The 21692-nt window shown below is 40.2% G+C and overlaps 1 protein-coding gene across 6 annotated transcripts in view; it reads left to right on the forward strand.

Annotated features, from left to right (window-relative positions):
• LOC126212827 (zinc finger protein 99-like) overlaps window positions 1–21692 on the forward strand; it is a 103841-nt gene that overhangs the window by 72633 nt on the left and 9516 nt on the right. For 3 of the 6 annotated variants that reach the window (XM_049940235.1, XM_049940236.1, XM_049940234.1), the window contains one exon: window positions 17811–19481. The exons of 1 other annotated variant lie outside the window; for it this stretch is intronic. In XM_049940235.1, the coding sequence (XP_049796192.1) occupies window positions 17811–18842 (1032 nt within the window). In that variant the 3' untranslated portion in view covers window positions 18843–19481. Of the gene's footprint in view, window positions 1–5512; window positions 5652–7735; window positions 7896–17810; window positions 19482–21692 lie in introns of those variants that run through there. 2 more of the 6 variants (XR_007540923.1, XM_049940237.1) reach the window with 2 other exon arrangements.

Genomic DNA, 21692 nt, shown 5'->3' on the forward strand with positions numbered 1-21692 from the left:
TATGGCTGACATTACTTATGCAAAGCTTCAGTCATTATCTTTCACAGCAGATTCAACACCCCCGAGAAGGGATGAAGGAATACTGTTTGAATCTAACTGCAAATCACCAAGTAATCCCACTGATACTGTTTACTGATGAAGCCACTTTCACTCATAACAATAAAAATAACCAATATAACAAAAACCCAGTCCAAAGTTGCAAATTATGCTTTTTTTTATTAACTTGATGACTAGTTTCAGGCTGAGACACATTCTCAAATCATCATAACGTAGTCAAAAATGGTATTTCCAGAGACGTGAAAACCATGTCAAAAATGTGCACAATTATCTATATGCGCTGTAACTGTTTGTTGCACATTGACATTGTTTTCGCATCTTCAGAAATATCATTTTTGAGTATTTTACAATGAGCTGAAAATTGCTCTCAGCCCAAAACTCGAGTGGATAAAAACATAAAATGTGCAACTTTGAACAGTTTTTTTTTTCTACTAATTAACAGGAGTTGTTGACCCACAGCTATTCCGGCATGCTAGAAGTTTTTCAGTGTGTGAGTGACTGCAAGTCTGCAACAAGGGAGCCTTCCATATATTGTGCTTGCCTGTGAATGTTCCTACTATTTTTTGTGAACTGATTCAAACTAAAGACTGAGGTGACTGATAATATGGCTGTTATGCAGTTCAGTCATTAAGTGATCGATGTCTTATGTCCAGTTGTGTTTGGTTTGGTGGTTAATATTTCATTGTTTTTGTCTATTTTGTGTGTGTAGAAATCAGAGGACCCTTAGTCACTTGAGTACAATGAGTTTTGGTTAGTAAACGTACATCTAAATTTGTGTAAGATGATATCTTAATACGAAGCAATGTTGTGCGTGGTGTTGTTAAACAGAGCGTCTGCAAAGTTAGTTTAAGTTACTAGTTATTTGAGACTAATTTCATTGCTTGCAAGTCTTTTTGCATGTTCTTGATTTTGGTGTTTTTAATTTTTTTTTTTTTTGCCAAATTTGAAAAAGAAGCTGGCAGGGGGATGTGAGGTATACGCATCTCAGTTTTATTTTATTAATTTTATTAATGCAGGGAGACAGAAACAGCCGTGGTCTTAGCTCACTGTTGCCTGCACCAAAACTGTGTTTATTGCACATTTTGGCTCCCTGTGATTTTAGTAAAATCAACTGGTACCATTAAGAAGTAGTAGGAGACCCTTTCCTAGTTCCTTGTGAGACACTATTTCTTCATGCTCTACCAAACCAAATATTTTGTCTATTGCCCTACAGATTGGAAGATGAGTTGTGGTGGGGTTTCATCCTCCTCACCACATAGCAAACACTTAGGGGCTTCTTCCTCTATATTCATCATGTGTTGGCGTTTCTTAGGAAGTTCCCTGAGTGAGTCATGAGCTCTACCATGAGTTTAATCTGCTTCTTCTTCAAGCTAGGATTACAGGACTTTGCAATCATTACCTTGCCATGTTTTTGATTTTTTTTATCATATTCCAGTATTCTGCATGCTGCCGCATGATCTAGCTACATAGTTTTGAATTACCTTCACCCTAGTGATAATTAGGACAGGTGCCAGTCCAATAAATGGCATCATGACATCTGTGCTGGCCAGTCCGTCAGCTGTTCATTGCTGTTAATTCCTGAGTGACCAGGGACCCACAACAGATGTGTCCCATTGCTTTCCCCTAGTCTGTCAAGGGATTCATGACATTTTACTACAATACTTGATCTCATTGCAGGGGTTAATAGAGATTTCAGATCTGCTTGCCTGTCTCAATAAAAATGTCAGGTGATTTTTTTTTCCTACCATGTACAAATTCTAGGGATTGATCGATGAGAGGATACAGAACAAAAAAGGCCTAACAAGCGTGTCTGGAAATGCATGGTTTCCATATTAGAGACCATTTATTCGATCATACATTGTTACAGAGACTGCAGTCTAATACACGCTGCACCATGCAACCACTGTTACAGTATATGTTGAAAATGGCTTCCATATGCTTCAACACATGTGAATGTGCCGTAGCATGTTCTGTCTCACTTGTTTGCATCAGCCAGGCTGCATCCAGACAGTGCCAAAGGCAGCGTGAATATGCTGCTCCAGTGTCTCCATATCTGGAATGGACCCTGCATATGTGATACATTTGAGATGGCCCCATAACCAGAAATTGCAAGGGTTGTGATCTGGTGAATGAGCAGGCTATGCAACTGGACCCCCTTGTCTGATCTGTCGATTGGGGAAGACACCATTGACATGAATCTGAATGTTAACAGTGAAATGGGCTGGAACAACGTCATGCAGCAGCAACACTTCTTCCAGCAGAGGAGGCAAAATCACCCACAAAAACGCCGATAGTTGTGGCCTGTTAGGTGACGTGGAAGGAAGACTGGTCCCAAAATATGGCTGCCAGTTATCCCAGCCCATACATTCCAGCTACACCGATGCTGATGATTCACTGTCACCATACCATGGGGGTTCTGCCTACTATCTAGCAGATGACTGGCTGCATGGTACAGCACATATTAGACCACAGTCTCTGTAGCATAGTGTGACTGAATAAATGGTCTCTAGCATGGAAACCATTCATTTCTGCAGATAAGTTCGTTAGACCACTTTATTCAATATCCTGTCATTGATCAATTCCTAGAGTTTGTATATGTTGGAAAAAATAACCCTGTGGATGCTCAAATCTTTGTAGCAGCTTTGCAAATTCTCCTTCATGCAAGCTTTTGATAGTAGATACACTATCTGATAAAAAGTATCCGGACACCTGGCTGAAAATGACTTACAAATTCATGGCACCCTCCATCAGTAATGCTGGAATTCACTATGGTATTGGCCCAATCTTAGCCTTGATGACAGCTTCCACTCTCACAGGCAAAAGTTCCATCAGGTGCTGGAAGGTTTCTTGGGGAATGGCAGCCCATTCTTCACGGAATGCCGCACTGAGGAGAGGTATCAATGTCAGTCGGTGAGGCCTGGCATGAAGTCGGCGTTCCAAAACATTCCAAAGGTGTTCTATAGGATTCAGGTCAGGGCTCTGTGCAGGCCAATCCATTACAGGGATGTTATTGTCATGTAACCACTCCGCCACAGGAAGTGCATTGTGAACAGGTGCTCGATTGTGTTGAAAGATGCAGTTGCCTTCCCCGAATTGCACTTCAAGAGTGGGAAGCAAGAAGGTGCTCAAAACATCAGTGTAGGCCTGTGCTGTGATAGTGCCACACAAAATAACAAGGGGTGCAAGCCCCCTCCATGATAAACATGATTACACTATAACACTACTGCCTCTGAATTTTACTATTGGCACTACACATGCTGGCAGATGATATTCACTGGGCATTCGCCATACCCGCACTCTGCCATGGATCGCCACATTGTGTACCGCGATTCGTCACTCCACACAACGTTTTTCCACTGTTCAGTCGTCCAGTGCTTATGCTCCTTATACTAAGTGAGGCATTGTTTGGCATTTACCGGCATGATGTGTGGCTTATGAGCAACCACTCAACCATGAAATCCGTTTTCTCACCTCCTGCCTGTCATAGTACTTGCAGTGGATCCTGATGCAGTATGGAATTCCTGTGTGATGGTCTGGATAGATGTCTGCCTATTACACATTATGACCCTCCTCAACTGTCGGCGGTCTCTGTCAGTCAACAGATGAGGTCGGCCTGTATGCTTGTGCACTTCACTATCACATCGGAAACAGTTGACCTAGGGATTTTTAGGAATGTGGAAATCACGCGTACAGACATATGACACAAGTGACACACAATCACATGACCACATTCGTAGTATGTGAGTTCCACGTAGTGCCCCATTCTGCTCTCTCATGATCTCTAATGACTACTGAGGTTGCCGATAAGGAGTACCTGGCAGTAGGTGGCAGCACAATGCACCTGATATGAAAAATGTATGTTTTTGGCGGTATCCGGATACTTTTGATCAGATAGTGTATTTCCACTTAGAATACTGTGGTCATCTTCCATAAGAGAGCGATGTTGTCCAGGTGTGTTTTGATACGGGTTTATATATCACATTTAATGAACAGAGATATGTAAAAAGATGTATATACAAAATTTCAACAACGTTTGAAGTGAATAATTTTGGTTTGGGATCTCTCCATATCCTACATGTAAAATTGTCTAATTTGATATGATATGTTGGATTATTTTTCCATATTATACCTTCTGTATATTCTACCCTTGCAGACATGGTGTTTTACATATATGAATACAAGTCACAGATGTATATAAATATGACCTTAGAAATAACAAAAGGCATAATATAGGCTCTCTGACCTGTCAGTTCCATGTTTACACTATGTGACGGTTATGTCAGATGTGACGACAAATTGTCGCTTCCTATGATACAACAGCAGTAACATACACAGCAACCTTTATACTCTGAGCTAGGACTGAATTCATATCATATCATATTAACATAGACATGGTTGTAATTGGGTTCTAGGTATCCACATAGTTATGTGCTTTCTTGATGCACATCAAAGTGAACACCACAAAGAATTTATAACTTACGTGCATGTCATTGATATAAAGATCCGTAATGTAAGCAGACTTATGTATCTGCTGTTATATATACAGTTGCCATGTTGGAGAAATTGATGTACATAGTTGTTTGTTCCTCTGTATCAGATGCCACTGATGATGATGGGTTGTACACCTGGAAACCGGTTTGGCTAATAAACATTTTAAGTGCAGCTCATGGTGTTTAGAAGATTTTCATAATCAAATATCTAGAAGGTGTAGAGCACCAACCATTCAGGAGTTTTGCATTGCTGTTATATCTTTGCACTAGTGTAAACTTTGAGTAATGGAGTTGAATAGAAGCTAGTGCACCGAAAGGTGGTTGTTCCCTGGAGTGGCAAGATGTAGTGAAATAATTTGGAGGTATATGAATAGCCAAAGCCTAAGTGTTTGTATTTATGATGTGCAGAAGAGCAGTTTCCATTGTAATAAATTGTGTTCTGAACCAACTGCTGCGTATGAAGAATTAATGCATTCAGATGATTGGTATATTATTTGACTTGGTACTAGTTTGGCTTGTATGTATTTATTCCCTTGCCACTCCAATTATAGCCTTACAGTAGTCTGAAATTGTGTTCTCTGCATAATGAAGTGTTCTGGACAGAATGCTTTAGAAGTGGATGGTAGGAACACAGTATGACTCAGTTGTCCATTCAATTTACTTCAAAAAACATGTCCAAAAAGGCAGCTTGTCTCCTGTTTCTACTTCCATAGTAAATTTGATGTTCAGATGTATGGAGTTTATACATTCCATGATTAAAACTTTGTTGTCCACGTACCTAGAAAACCAAGTTGTGTGGATAGGGGCAGAATGTTAAGCTGGTTCATCAGAACCTACCATAAATAAGTTAGCTATACCTATAGTTGGAGAGCCCAGAACCATACCTCACTTATTTCATAATACAGACATCAAAAAAGTTTTCCAGCACCCTGCTTCCCAGAACTCGTGAAGATATTGTATTACAGACACAGTCCCTTCAACTGTTCAGAGATGTCACTAGACCTGCCCAAAGATGTAAACAACCTTGCATGAGCAGTGCCTACTAGATTGAAGTCGTTTACTACCCCTCTAATGGCCTCGAAATGTTCATTGCAAAACAACACAGCTTCAGCCCATGTACCCCAACGAGCTACTACTGGTTTGGGAGATAAAGGCAAGTGTGGTAATTTTTCTTACTAGGTCTTGATGCGTGCAGGAACCTTTAGAAACACTTTCGTTGTGGATCAGATTAGATTAGATTAGATTAGATTAATACTTGTTCCATAGATCATGAAAACGACACTTCGTAATGATGTGGAACGTGTCAGGTTAATAAAAGATGTCTGTACAAGATATTACATTACACAAAATATTGCATGACACTAATGTTTAAGTTTTTCCCCTCTTACTTTATATCTAAAAATTCAGCCAATGAGTAGAAGGTGTTGTCCTCTAGAAATTCTTTTAATTTATTTTTAAATGTTAGTTGGCTATCTGTCAGGATTTTGATGCTGTTTGGTAGGTGACCAAAGACTTTTGTGGCAGCATAATTTAGCTCTTTCTGTGCCAAAGTCAGATTTAACCCTGCATAGTGAAGATCATCCTTTCTCCTGGTGTTATAGCTATTACTTTTGAACTGGGCTGGATTATTAACAACAAATTTCATAAGTGAATATATATACTGCGAGGATCCCTAGATCCTTAAATAGATGTCTGCAGGATGACCGTGGGTGTGCTCCAGCAATTATTCTGATTACACATTTTTGAGCAATGAGTACTTTCTACTCAACGATGAATTACCCCAGAATATGATGCCATACGAAAGCAGTGAATGAAAGTAGGCATAGTAATCTAATTTACTGAGATTCTTATCACCAAAATTTGCAATAACCCTAATAGCATACGTAGCTGAACTCAGACGTTTCAGCAGACCATCAGTGTGTTGCTTCCAGTTTAACCTCTCATCAATGGACATACCTAAAAATTTTGGAAATTCTACCTTAGCTACAGACTTCTGTTCAAAGTCTATATTTATTACTGGAGTTGTGCCATTTACTGTACGGAACTGTATACTGTGTTTTATCAAAATTTAAAGAGAGTCCATTTGCTAAGAACCACTTAATAATTTTGGGAAAAACATCATTTACAATTACATCCTTAGTTCTTGGTTTTTGGATGTTATTACTATACTTGTATCATCAGCAAAAAGAACTAACTTTACATCTTCATCAATGTGGAATGGTAAGTCATTAATGTATATCAAGAACAGTAAAGGACCTAAGACCGAACCCTGTAGTACCCCGTACTTGATAGCCTCCCCTCCCCCCCCCCCCCCCCCCCCAGTTTGAGGAATCAGCTGTTGTTTTAACATTACATGTACCACTTATTTCAACTTTCTGCATTCTTCCAGTTAAGTATGAATTAAACCATTTGTGCACTGCCCCCCTCAAACCATAGTGATTTAGCTTATCTAAAAGAATTCCATGATTTACACAATCAAAGGCCATTGAGAGATCACAAAAAATACCAATGGGTGATGTCCAGTTATTCAGAGCATTTAATATTTGATCAGTGAAATCATATATAGCATTTTCTGTTGAAAAGCCTTTCTGAAAACCAAACTGACATTTTGTTAGTACTTTATTTTTACAAATATGGGAGGCTACTCTTGAATACATTACTTTCTCAAAAATTTTTGATAGAGCTGTCAGAAGAGAGATCGGGCGGTAGTTGTTGACATCCGACGTATCCCCCTTTTTATGCAATGGTTTTACAGTGGCATATTTCAGTCTATCGGGGAAAACACCCTGCTCCAAAGAGCCATTACATACGTGGCTGCGAATCCTACTTATCTGTGGGGAACAAGCTTTAAGTACCTTGCTGGAAATGCCATCAATTCCGTAAGAGCTTTTACTTTTCAGTGAGTTTACTATTTTACTGATTTCAGAGGGAGAGGTTTATTTACATTCAGAGACATTGAACATACTTTTTCAGCAAGGCGATGTACTCCATAAGCAAAGCAAGTCACATGAATCAAATTGGCATAAAATACTCAGAGGGCTTTTCTTGCTTTGATCATGCAGGGAGCAGTATTTTAAATGAACACAGACACCCTTTCATCTGCGGAAGGTTCTGGAAATATTTTTCTAATACTCTCATTCACAAACCTGGCGATCGTAGAATGATTTACTTTTTCAAATTCTTTGCAGGGCACTAAATAGCAAGAAGAAGGCTCTTCTTTTAAAGCACCAACAATTAAATTTGCAATGTAAAGGCCACAAGTGTCTGTAGTTTTGTCAACTGAAATCCGCAGAATGCCGTCCTTCACTTCATTGTATATTTCTTCCAGAACATTTTTGTAAATTATAGGTATGTAATTTTTACACAGTGTTGATTCATGTGGTATATTTTGATTTAAGCAATATTTGTGCAGAAAGCCTTTGAGGGTTGGGTTTGTAAGTTTGTGAAGAGGAATGTTGCTTGCAATGAATTCTTCTCATAGATCCCTGTTAAACAGACTTTTTTTGGTTATCTTTAGCCAAATCTCTGCTACTGCAACTTGCTACTGTGAGATGTTGTTGTCATGGTCCTTTTTTCTGCATTCCTGCCATATGAAGACTTGTCTTGACATGCTGGTGTATCTGAAACTTTTTTTTTTGCATGAAACGTTTTTCTTGCAAACTTGACAATGTAAAACAATTCCATCATATGCAAATGGTCCAGGATGGGCAGCTATCCACGAAATGACATTTCTTTTTCTGGGTGGCATGGCGAACAACACACTACAAATCATAAACGCATTCAGCTATGTACAAGTAACTAGAAAGCTAAAGTGAAGCAGTGGTCATGCGACTAAAAGTGTGCGTAGTTTAATTGTTGCTGATGGATACAGTATGACAATGGAGGGGATTAACTGGGGTGTGGGTGCAGGAGTATTGACTGTCTGCCTGTTCCTGTTAATCTTCTGCAATGATTTGACTATGCAGTGGCCTATGGGTTAGTGATAGCACATAGTTCTAGGTCGCGGTCAATCTGTGAGACATCAAAACTAAATCGAGCTAAAGACTTCCCATCTAAATTTCTATAATATTGTAAACATAGAACGAAAATATGCATCACTAGTTTTTAGTTAAAATATGCAAGAACTGCTGAAAAGGAACCAAATATGCAAATGCATATGCAACATGGAAATGCATATAATCCAGTCTCTAATCATCAGTATCACAGAACAAGAAGTTACAGCTGCAACAGGTCACAACCCTGGCACAATCAAATCATGACACATGCTGGTAGACATTTATTCTTGTTGTTGTTGTTGTTGTTGTTGTTGTTGTTGTGGTCTTCAGTCCTGAGACTGGTTTGATGCAGCTCTCCATGCTACTCTATCCTGTGCAAGCTTCTTCATCTCCCAGTACCTACTGCAAACTACATCCTTCTGAATCTGCTTAGTGTATTCATCTCTTGATCTCCCTCTACGATTTTTACCCTCCACGCTGCCCTCCAATGCTAAATTTGTGATTCCTTGATGCCTCAAAACATGCCCTACCAACCGATCCCTTCTTCTAGTCAAGTTGTGCCACAAACTTCTCTTCTCCCCAATCCTATTCAATACCTCATCATTAGTTACATGATCTACCCACCTTATCTTCAGTATTCTTCTGTAGCACCACATTTCGAAAGCTTCTATTCTCTTCTTGTCCAAACTAGTTATCGTCTATGTTTCACTTCCATTTATTTACTCTTCTTACATGAGGCATAATGTCTCTGATATCTGAGTGAGAAGTGAGACGTGCTGCATAATTTTTCCTCCGTGCCATGTGCATTTGCACTGAAATACTAATGGTGTGCATGCCCAAGCATAAATTATGCTTCATTCAAGTTTGAAATTTCTTGCATTGTGCTACAGTTTCAGTGCCTAGCAGTGCTTTATGTACCTAGTGTATTACATGAATTGATTTTCCTGAAACAGTGCCTGGAAAGTCAATTACAAGTTTGTGTTCTGGGTGTAATGCGTTATAATGTGACCATGTAATCGTACTTGGCAGCTATATTCTGCAATGCAAATTTATGTAACAACTAATGTATCATTCTATAAATAATATTGACTTTATCTGCGTATGTATTATCCTCTGAAAGTCAGTATGATAATGCTAACATTATACGTTTATTGTATCAATGACCATGTTAAATTCCGTGTCTTTTACATGGTGCACTATAATACTTACCGCATGAAGTACAAGTGTGTGTTGGATAACTTAATAACTGTGTGCTTGGGCTTATGAGTATCTTTTTTTGTAAGACGTCTGGTGGCTACAAGATTTTACAGCCTGAAAATTTTTTCGTTTCTACCATGAACTGTTTTTACTGTGTTCAATTTGATTAAAATCTTAAATTGTATTGTTACAACAGTTCAGTTTGTATTATGATACGTTATATGTTAATTTTGTGTGTGTGTGTGTAATAGAGACACAGAAATAGGCCAATCTTGCACACATGAATTTCAAACCTACTTCTTACAAACATTTAAAGTGTGATATACCCTGTGATACATGTACAAAGTTGTATGTAATTGAAACATTGAGTGCCATTTCAGTTACATTTCCACATTTGATAATTTCCTACCATAAATTAGGTAATTTGTGACTGAGTGTGTAAAGTAGCCAATATTGATATATAGAACCACGGTTCTGATGTATATTATCTTTGTTTTTTAAAGGACCAGCTTCACTCCATACCACTAACTGTATATTACACCTACTTTTCAATAATGGATGCTAGGTATATATTGTTTCAAATTTTAAACTGTTTACCTGTATTAAGCAAAGGAAAATCCAAGATGGCACAATGACAATATTACACAACAACTCACAATATAGAGGGGACACTGAGTTGCAGACAGGCAACACCTACTTTTCAATAATGGATGCTAGGTATATATTGTTTCAAATTTTAAACTGTTTACCTGTATTAAGCAAAGGAAAATCCAAGATGGCACAATGACAATATTACACAACAACTCACAATATAGAGGGGACACTGAGTTGCAGACAGGCACAACAGAAAGACTACTGTGAATTTGACCTTTCACCTAAAAGGCCTTCTAAGACATAAAACACACATTCACAGATGCACAACTCTTACACACATGACCACTGTCTCTGGCCACTGAGGCCAGACTGAATGCAGTAACTGTGCGTAATGGGAGAAGCAATTTGTTGGATGGTGGGGGTAAGGAGGAGGCTGTGGTAGGGAGAGGGAGATAGGAAAGAATAGCAGAGTAGGGGTGGGCAAAGTTGCAGTGCTGCTTGCAGAAGCATGCAGAGACAATGTGGGGGGAGGGTAGGGTTGCTAGCTGCAGTCAGGACATTATATGTATGGGGGCGGGGGGGGGGGAGGAGCAGAAAAGAGAATTAAAAAGACTGTCAATGCATTAGTGGAACAGAGGGCTGTTAGTGCTGGAGTTGAAACAGGAAAAGGGATTGGTAGTTGAAGGACAATGACTAATGAAGCTTAAGACCAGGAGGGTTATGGGAATGTAGGATATGTTGCATGAAGAGTTCTCACCTGCACAGTTCAGAGAAGCTGGTGTTGGTAGGATGTATCCAGATGGCACAGGCTGTGAAGCAGCCATTAAAATGAAGAATGTTGTGTTGGGTGCCATGCTCAGCAACTGGCTTGTCCAGCTGTCTCTCAGCTAAAGTTTAGCGGCGGCCATTTGTGCGGACAGACAGCGTGTCAGTTTTCATTCCCACATAGAACACAGCTTGGTGGCTGGCAGCTTAGCTTGTAGATCGCATGACTGGTTTCACAGGTAGCCATACATTTGATGGGGTAGATGATGAATGTGGCCAAACTGGAGTAGGTGATGGTGGTGGGAGGATGTGTGGAACAGGTCTTGCATTTAGGCCTTTTTGGGGATATGAGCCATGAAGCAGGGGGTTGGGAGCAGGGGTGGAGCATTGGCAGGCAGGGATATTGTGTATTGTGTAAATTGGGGGGGGGGGGGGCAGTGAATACACTGTGTGAGAGGGATGGAAGGGATAGTGGGTAGGATAGTCCTCATTTCAGGGCACAATTGAGAGGTAGTTGAAACCCTGGCAGAGAATGTGATTCAGTTGCTCCAGTCCTGAGGTGTTACTGAGTCACAATGGGAAAAATCCTTTGTGGCCAGACAGTGGGAATGCTGGGTGACTGGAGAGATAAGGCATAGGAGATTTATTTCTGTACAAGCTTGGGAAGGTAATTTCAACCTGTGAAGGCCTCAGAGAGGCCCTTGGTATATTTTGAGATGGACTGCTCATCACTAAAGATGCTAAAGGTGGCTATTCTGTATGGAAGGCACTTCCTGATATGGAGTGAGTGGCAGCTGTTGAAGTGGATGTATTGCGGGTGGTCGTTAGGTCTGATATGGACAGAGGTACTGATGTAACCATCAAGGTGGAAGTCAACATTGAGGATGGTGGCTTGTTGGAGCAGTTGAAGCAAACGGGGGGAGGTTCTGGATGAATGTGGATAATGTGTGCTCACCCTTGGTCCAGATCACAAATATGTCATCAATGAATTTGAACCAGGGAGGGTCTTTGGGGTTCTATGTGATTATGAAGGAATCTTCTAGATGGTCCAGGAATAGTTTGGCATTGGATGGTGCCATACAAGTGTCCATTGCCTTACCATGGATTTGTTTGTAGGTGATGCCTTCAAAGTTGGAGTAATTGTGGGTGAGAATATAATTGGTTATTGTGACCAGGAAGGGGGTTGCAGGTTTGGAGTCATTTGGGTATTGGGAAAGATAGTGTTCAGTAGCAGCAAAGCTGTAGACATTAGGGATGTTAGTATAGAGGGAGATGCTAATAACATTGATGAACTGGGTGTGTGGTAACAGAACAGGGCCTGTGGAGAATTGGTGGAGGAAATTGTTGGTATCAGACTTCACCTAGTAGGTCATCCTCAACCCAACAAGCCACCTTCCCTGACGTTGACCTCCACCTCAAAGACGGCTACATCAGTTTGTCAAACCTAGCAACCACCAACCCCCACTTCAACAGCTAACACCCACCCCATCCATAGAGCCTAACCACCCAAGGCCATCGCATCTCAAGTGACAAGGAGTCCATCTCAAAATATACCAAGGATCTGACTGGGGCCTTCACAAACCTAAATGACCCGCCCAAGCTTGTACAGGAGCAGATCTCTTACGCCTTTTCTCCGCAGTCACATATGACCTTCCACATTCCCACCGTCTGGCCACGAAGGAGCATTCCCCTCATGACTCAGTACCACTCAGAACAGGAGCAACTGAATCACATTCTCCATCAGTATTGTTACTACCATCATCATGCCCTAAAATGAGAAATATTCTACCCACTATCCTTCCCATCCCTCCGACAGTGATATTTTGCTGCCCTCTGAAGTTGCACATTATTCTTTCCCATCTCTACACCATCCTTGCTCCCAACCCCTTACTTCATAGCCCCTATCCCTGCAATAGACCTACATACAAGACCTGTCCAATACATCCTCCCACCACCACCTACTCCAGTCCAGTTATAGGCAGCACCTATCCCATCACAGGCAGGGCTATCTGTGAAACCAATCATGTGATCTGCAAACAAAGCTAAAACCACTGTGCTTCTTTCTACAAGGAGATGACCACCAACAAGCTGTCTGTCAGCAAGAAAGACTAACCGTCAAACTGTGGCCAAGAGACAGCTGCACCCCACAGTTGCTAAACATGCTGCCCAACGTAACGTGCTTCACTTTAATGACTGTTTCACAGCCTGCACAATCTGTGTTCTTCCCATCAACACCAACTTTTCCGAACTGCAGGGAAAATTCCCACCTGCGCAATAGATCCTACATTCCCAGGTAGACCCCCAGGCCTGAACCTTTGCTAGTCCATGTCCTCCACCAATGTATTCCCTTCCCTGCCCGCACTCAAGCACTACACAGCCTTCTATTCTGCCAATACCCCCACTAGTCTTTTCCATCTGTCCTAGTTATCTTCTCTATTTTGGCTCCTCTGCCACCCCCCCCCCCCCCCCACTAAACTAAACGACCTGACTGCAGCTAGCAGCCTCGCCCTGTCCCTGTCATGTGTCAGCATGCTTCCAAAACCAGCACTGCACCTTTGCTCAACCCCTTCTCACCCCAGCTTCCTCTTTACCCCCACCGCCCACAGCTTCCTTTACACGTCAGGCACAGTTGCTGTGTGCTGGCCTCAGTAGCTGGAGGCAGTGGTCATGAGTGTGTGAGTTGTGCTTGTGTGAATATGTGGGTTCTGTACTTTACACCAAGAAGGCCTTTTGACTGAAAGCTCAAATGTATAGCAATCTTTCTGCTGTGCCTGTTGCAACTCAGTGTCTCCTCTATATAGTGAGTAGGAATATATCCTTTTATAATATTGTCATAATTCATCTCCCAGGGTACACATTTCTTAGGGCAGACAGATCAAAAAAGCGAGGTGGCGGGGTTGGCGCGTATATACGAACAGATCTCAAAGTGAAAGTCTTATGTACGTCAAATCCTGCTGAAGAAAAAGAGGCTGAATTCATGTTCATTGAAATAAATATACAAAGTCAGAAATTCTTGACTGGCGTCGTGTACAAGCCACCAAAAATAAGATCAATGAGTTCCTTCCAGTCGGAATTACATTCACTTCAGTGTCAATACAAACATGTCATCGTAATGGGTGACTTGAACATATACCTGTTAAGAGACACTCCCTCCGCAATAAACCTAAGAAGACTGTTTAGTTGCAATAGCATGAACATTCTTCCATTACAATCTACACACCATACGGCGCACAGTCATACTCTTATAGACGTAATCGCAACGAAACAGACTGACAAAGTAAGAGATGTTGGTCAAACATCGGCCCCTGGCCTCTCAGCACATGATGTAATATTCCTGGCCTACTCTGTGCAGCCCCCAAGGATCAAATCGCGTTACATAACTTGTAGGAACATGAAACGTATTGACCTTGACACTCTAACAGCCGATTGCTCAGAAATCTCATGGCATTAAATAACCAGAGAACCTTCAATCGACGGCAAAATTAATGAACTTTGTGATAAACTCACTGCCCTCAACGACAAACATGCACCTGTGCGCACAATCCGTGTCAGAAAATCTCCTGCTCCATGGCTGACAGCTGAATTACGTCAAATGATGAGTAATAGGGATGCTGCCCACAGGCGTTTCAAGGCAGATCCGAAACCCGAGCGTTTCGAAGAATATAGAAAGCTACGGAACAGAGTGAAACAATGCATTCGCAATGCTAAAATCAGGCACGCTCGCTCCCTTATATGCAGCGATCTGACGCCCACGACTCTATGGAAGAATCTCCGTAGCTTGGGGGTCAGAAAGGCAAAATCGGAAACTACTTTTCATGTGTCAGCTAACGAATTAAATGAATTCTTCTCTGCACCTCTGACTACCTGCACGGCTGATAATTACCGTCCACAAGAATCCCCAAACAGGATAACTAACAACGATACCTTCCATCTAAAACATGTAACAACAAATACGGCAAGAAAAGCAATAATGAGAATCTCTTCTAATGCAATAGGCAATGACAGTATCGGTATAACCATGATCAAGAATGTTGCCGATATCTTAGTACCTGTCTTAACTGACATATTTAATTTTTCCCTCGTGAACAGAATATACCCCACTGCATGGAAAAGAAGCATAATTCAACCCATCCCTAAGATCGAAAACCCACAACTGCCTAGTGATTACCGACCAATTAGCATACTCCCTGCTGTTTCCAAAGCACTTGAATATATTGTTCATGACCAAATCACTGAACACTTGCATGAATTCAGCCTATATGACAAATTTCAATCCGGTTTCCGTAAACATCACAGCACTAACACCGCTCTAATTAAAGTAACTGATGACCTGAAATATGCCATCGACAATCGAAAGTCAACAATATTGACGCTACTGGACTTCAGCAAAGCTTTTGACACTGTTAACTTTGACATATTGCTCAGAAAAATGCAACAGCTTAATTTCTCTGATAGTGCAATGAGATGGTTTGAAAGCTACTTAAAAGACAGACAGCAATGTGTTGTCTGCGTAAATGAAAAATCTTCCTGGAAACATGTTTCCTCGGGAGTGCCACAAGGATCAGTCTTAGGACCACTTTTGTTTTCTTTATAGGTCAATGATATTTCGTCGGTTCTGTCCTGTAAATACCATTTCTATGCCGACGACCTCTAGCTCTACCTAAGCATCAGACCTGAAAATGTAAACACTGCAATCGCTCAGATGAATGATGATCTGTCTTCAGTAGTGACATGGGCGAAAAACCTGGGGCTTAAACTAAATGCAAAAAAGACGCAAGTAATCTTAATAGCCCATGAGAAATTAATAAGTTCAGATTTCTGCGAACGGCTACCTTCTATTCTGCTTGACGGTACTCCAATACCATATCAGAAAACATTGAAGAACTAGGGTGTAACTTTGGATGAGCATCTCAACTGGGTGGAGAATACAGTCGCAGTGTGCCGAAAGACGTCTGCTTGTCTCTATGCTCTCAAAAAGTTTCAGAACATGTTTCCACATGACTTGAAACGCCAGCTCATGCAAGCACTCATTCTACCGAACCTCCACTATTGTGATGTGATTCAACAAGGCATGAGTAGTGAAAACAAAAGACGGCTAGCGCTAACCATGAATGCCTGTGTGCGTTACACCTGCAACATTCGCCGATATGATCATGTTAGTGCTTCATACTCCGAGCTAGGGTGGCTGCGGCTGGACAAATTGCGTGACTACCACACTCTATGTCTACTTCACCGACTCCTCGTCGCGCAAGCACCCCAGTACCTTGCTTTAGAGATTAAAAACCTGTCATGCCATCATAATCGAAACACGAGGTCACTCTTATTTGGTATCCTAACTGTGCCCACTCACAAAACAAAAACTTTTGCAAACTCCTTCTCAGTTGCCGCTGTCCGCCTCTGGAACAAATTGCCCCTTACCTTGCGCAAAATTGAATCTCCTGCTGCTTTCAAGAAGAAGTTGAAGCATTTCCTACTATCATCCTCATAAAGTTCTCCACAAAATTAATGTACAAGGCCAATCCTCTCATCTGTCAAATAGCAAAGCTAGCGTATCCTATCTTGCTCCTGAGATGCCTTCCTCTTCATCTATCTCTATTAGCCACGCAATCTTCTTTTCCTTTATATTTCTTTAATTATGTTTCATCATGTCTCTGTATTCTTCTCCTCCCTTCATCATGAGTCTCCCTCATACTCCCTGCTGCCAGCACTCCTATATAAAATCTGTCTCTTCAATGTCTAATTATAACAGTACTTATGATCTACGAATATAAACTCTATATGTATGTATTTTTCCAGGTGTACCTTTCTAATTGTTCATTTCACTTTTTGTACTAGATGTAGTTTAACATGCCTACTAAAACATATGAATGTAAAATAAATAGAGTGCCTGGTTAGATGTAAGAGAGGGCCTCATGGCCCTAATCTTGCCAGGTTAAATAAATAAATAAATAAATAAATAATGATATATTAACATTGTAAAATTATTTATGTCCTTTAATTTGAAAAAAAGTGTACTCTTATTATATTCAGATCTGCTGGATGATTAAATATCGAAGCTACATGCAGCAGTATTAAGTTTTATAGCATTATTTTGGTGGCATATATAAAACTGAATTTTATCAAATAGGTGAACACTATTTGAATAATGTTTTATAGTAATATTATTGATTGTATTACATTTGATAGTACATAGACAGTGTATAAATATGTGTAGAAACAGTACCTTTTCTTTAGACTAGAGCATTTGTTTCTCTCATTATTTTCATATTAGCACAAGTAAGAACAAATAAATTCTAGTAGATTAGTTGTTGATAATTTTGAGTTATGTGCACAGCATTAATTTCTGACAACTTCTTCTCTTTCAAAAGCTATAATCCAACTTATTCCATGTTCTTGGAGATTTCTTTCAGACTGGAATTAGTAATTAATGCAGGAATGGTGTAATTTATCCACAAACATTAGTATCATAAATATGTTTCATAAAAGGAGTTCTTTAAACACTCATACAGATCTCTGCTTCAGTTACTGAGTGAAAACTTTTAGTGGTGAAATTCCAAATGATTTACTACCCTTCAACAAAACTTGCACCTAAGTAGTCAGCATAAATATTTTCAGCTTTGTCCTTTATGTTCGTGTGTAACTACATCTTCATCAATTTATCTAGCAGTTATTAAATGAAATTTTGATTCGATTGATTATCGTGATGTTTCAGGTCATCTCAAATGTCCAATGGAAACTACGTGCTTCTTCCTTCTGCAGTGCAAGTAATATGAGCATGATGGGGAATAACTTTGGTGACTTCACCTGTAGTACATGCCTACAAAGATTTTCATCAAAATACAGCCTCATAATGCACGTGTTCATTCATATTGATGCTGTGGATGTGCCATCACATGTTTGTAGATGTTGTGGTGAAGTGTTTCACAGTGATAATTGTCTGAATAAGCACATGATGAAAAAAGAGGAAGATAGGACTCTAATTGCTCACCCACTTGTTGACACCAGGAAGTTACATAAATGTAGTGGTATGTGTTCATGTGGGCAGTTTACAAACATTGATCATATATCACAGAGGTGTTATAGTGAACCCGATAACTACTCTCTTTGTCGAAACAACTCTAAATTAGTTTCTACATGCACGGTACACACAATGCCACATAAATGTGGCAAATGTTGCAAATCCTTTGCTTATGCTTCTCGTCTCCGAGCCCATGCTGTAGTGCATTCTGGAATGAAGTCATACAAATGTGATGTTTGTGGCAAACTGTTTGCAAGATGTGATCATCTTACAAGTCACAAATTAGTGCATTCTAAAGTAAAGTCATACAAATGTGATGTTTGTGGCAAACTGTTTGCTAGAGTTCATAATCTCAAGAATCATTCTTTAGTGCATTCTGGAGTGAAATCATACAAATGTGATACTTGTGGCAAATTGTTTGCTCGAGTTCATAATCTCAATGCCCATGCAGTAATGCATCTTGCGGTGAAATCACACAAATGTCATGTTTGTGAAAAATTGTTTACTAGAATTGATAATCTCAAAAGCCATATCCTATTGCATTCTAAAGTGAAGTCACATAAATGTAATGTTTGTGGCAAAATGTTTGCTAGAGCTGATTATCTCAAATACCATGTGGAAGCACTGCATCCTGGCATGAAGCCACATAAATGTGATGTTTGCGGCGAATCTTTTGCTACCCTTCGTGATGTCAAGTACCATTTATTAGTACACTCTGGGGCATAATGACAGCAGTGTAATGTGCATCATAATTTATTTACTGGAGTTGGTGTACTTAATGTCCATTTAGTAGCGCATTCTCATATGAAGAAAATCTTTTGTAAGGATTTTTTTGTCTCAAAATTCGTATGCTAGTTGCATTCTTAAATTAAGAGACATGTAGCTTCAGATAAAATAATGAAAGATGCTCATACTAGTTGTGTGCAAACAAAGTTTGCACTTAGTTAATTGTTTGAACATTATTGTGAGATTTGCCATGGGAGTTTTATTTGTGTGTGTGAATCTGTCCTTTGTCATAATAAATATCCATATTTTTTGTGACACATATGTGTTGTATGTGTAAGCAGAGGAAAGTGGATATAAAAAAGATAATCTCTGTTGCTGTAGTTTTGTTCCATAACTTGTTTATAGCATTGATGTGCAGCTGTACGAAGATTCTGGCAAGCGTGCTTAAGATTAATATTTGAGTCCTTTTATTTGTCTAAAAGGATAGAAAAGCATGTGTGCAGTGGGAGAGTTGTACTGGAATGTGTAGTTAGTTAAAAAGTACCATATAATGTTAAAATTCAGTTCCAGGACTGACTTTTGCCATGCCCAATGTTTCTTGTAATACGTAAAGTACATAAATACCATTTCTGCTATAAACTCCATGGTTTTCTGTACTTCATCAAATTTGGCGTTTTTTTCTTTATTTTTATATATAATTGTTCCTAGGACCAGTAGATATGCTTATGTTATTTAATTTGTGGATGACCTAACACTTGAACTGCAAATATTTGGGAAATGGAAGGTGCTATCAGTATGCGGATTACACAGAACTGAATTGCATGCGTATTTGCAGCTTATACACAGATTTTGAGACGTTTATGAAAGTACAGTTATTTGCAACAGTTACAAATTTTTAAATGGGACTGTGTCCATTGACAATAAAATCCGAAAAGTAGTGTAAATGAGAATGTCTACAGTGGTTTTGCAGGAAGCTAATTCAAGTAGTTTACAAGTTATTGTTTTGTGAATGCTGGCGGTGGTGTAACTACTGGCAGGGCCTCCCAAGCTGGACAGGTCTACATAGAGGATCCAGACAAAGTGTGTCTCACAACATCCCGTCTAGTGACCTGTCCTATCCTATTCTGTTCTGTCCCATCCTATACATTCCCTCCCTTTCCTTTTCCTCCTTGTGATTGTGTGGCAGCAGACACAGTCCCCTAATGTGGACAGCGGAAGATCCTTGGAAACCAGGACAACGTTGATGCACATAGGCCTTACTGCGAAGGGATGGATAGCGTTCTGTAGTCGTGGTGAAGACAAGCTATCTAAGGGGTAAGGCCCTGAAATAAAACCTTGACAGGTGTCCAGGCCATGAGGTGGCAGCCCCACCAGGACACTCGGGGGCTGTGGGCTGATAACCCGCACCACCAAAAAACACATATCACAGAAACTAAAAGGAGAAACAGCCGGATGGATCTTAAGGATATGACCTTTGGCTTGAAAAGGAAAACCCGTATCGGTTTTTGGAATGTAAGGACGTTGAGAGAGGCAGGGAGGCTAAGGCAGGTTGAAAAAGAGATGGAGAACTATCGACTAGATATATTGGGACTAAGTGAAGTAAGGTGGCCAGAATCTGGGGAATTCCAAACACAAAATGGTGGAGTGTTGCTGTATGTTGGTCAGACAGGTGAGAACGCGATGCACAGGAATGGTGTTGGGCTCTTACTATCTAAAAGTAGCAAGAAGAGCTTACTGGAGTGGAAACCAGTCTCAGAATGGATAATAACCACACGCTTTAAAACAAATGTGCGATATGTCTCTGTAATTCAATGCTATGCACCTACTGAAATAGCTAAAGGAGAATTAAAAGATGCATTTTATACAGAGCTTAACGGAGTCCTTAGACAAACAAATTCTAGGGATATAAAAATTTTAATGGGTGACTTGAACGCAAAAGTTGGTTCAGAAAATGAAGGGCTTGAACATATAACGGGCGTGCATGGCATGGGGATCAGGAATGTAAATGTTGAACTGTTGATAGATACATGCACTGAACATGACTAGTCATTGGAGGCACATTGTTTCCACATCGTAACTGCCATAAGATAACGTGGGTTTCTCCAGACCACGTTACCAAGAATCAAATAGACCACATAGTCATAAGCCGCAAGTTCTGACTCTCTCTGTTAGATGTCAGAAATAGAAGAGGGGCAGAAATTGGAAGTGACCACCACCTAGTTTGGGCGGAATTCAGACTGAAGATAGTGGCAAATAGAACCAAGCTCAATCATAGGTGCAAGGAAATAGAGGTGGCAAGATTAAAAGACCAACAGATCAAAGAAACATTTGGCCTTGAAATACAAAACAGATTCCAGGTCCTCTCTGAAGAAAACTTTATGGAAGAGGGAATTGAAACATGCTGGCAAAAAATCAAAGACAGTTATTTAGATGTGGGAGAAAAAATCCTAGGATTTAAGGCACATCAAAGGAAGGAATGGATCTCCAATGCTACGTGGAATGAAATCAGCCACAGGAAAGAACTAAAACTTAAGTTAAATTTTTGTAAGACAAGAGCGCAGAAGAGCGAAGCGCATAAGGAATACATGGAGGCGAACAAAAAAGTGAAAACATTGCTACGTCGAGATAAAAGAAAATGGGTAGATGAGCAATCAAAATTAGCAGAAGAGGCAGCATGACAAGGAAATATGAAAGAGCTCTACAACATTACCAAACGGTTGTCAATGAAGAACTTCAGACTTGAAGGACCAGTTAAGAACAAGAATGGTGTGATGCTTACAACTCAACAGGCACAGCTACAGAGATGGGAGGAGCACTTCAGGGAACTGTTAAATTGTGAAGACAACCAAG

This window comes from Schistocerca nitens, chromosome 11, assembly GCF_023898315.1.
Source record: "Schistocerca nitens isolate TAMUIC-IGC-003100 chromosome 11, iqSchNite1.1, whole genome shotgun sequence".
In the NCBI taxonomy this organism is placed as follows: domain Eukaryota; kingdom Metazoa; phylum Arthropoda; class Insecta; order Orthoptera; family Acrididae; genus Schistocerca; species Schistocerca nitens.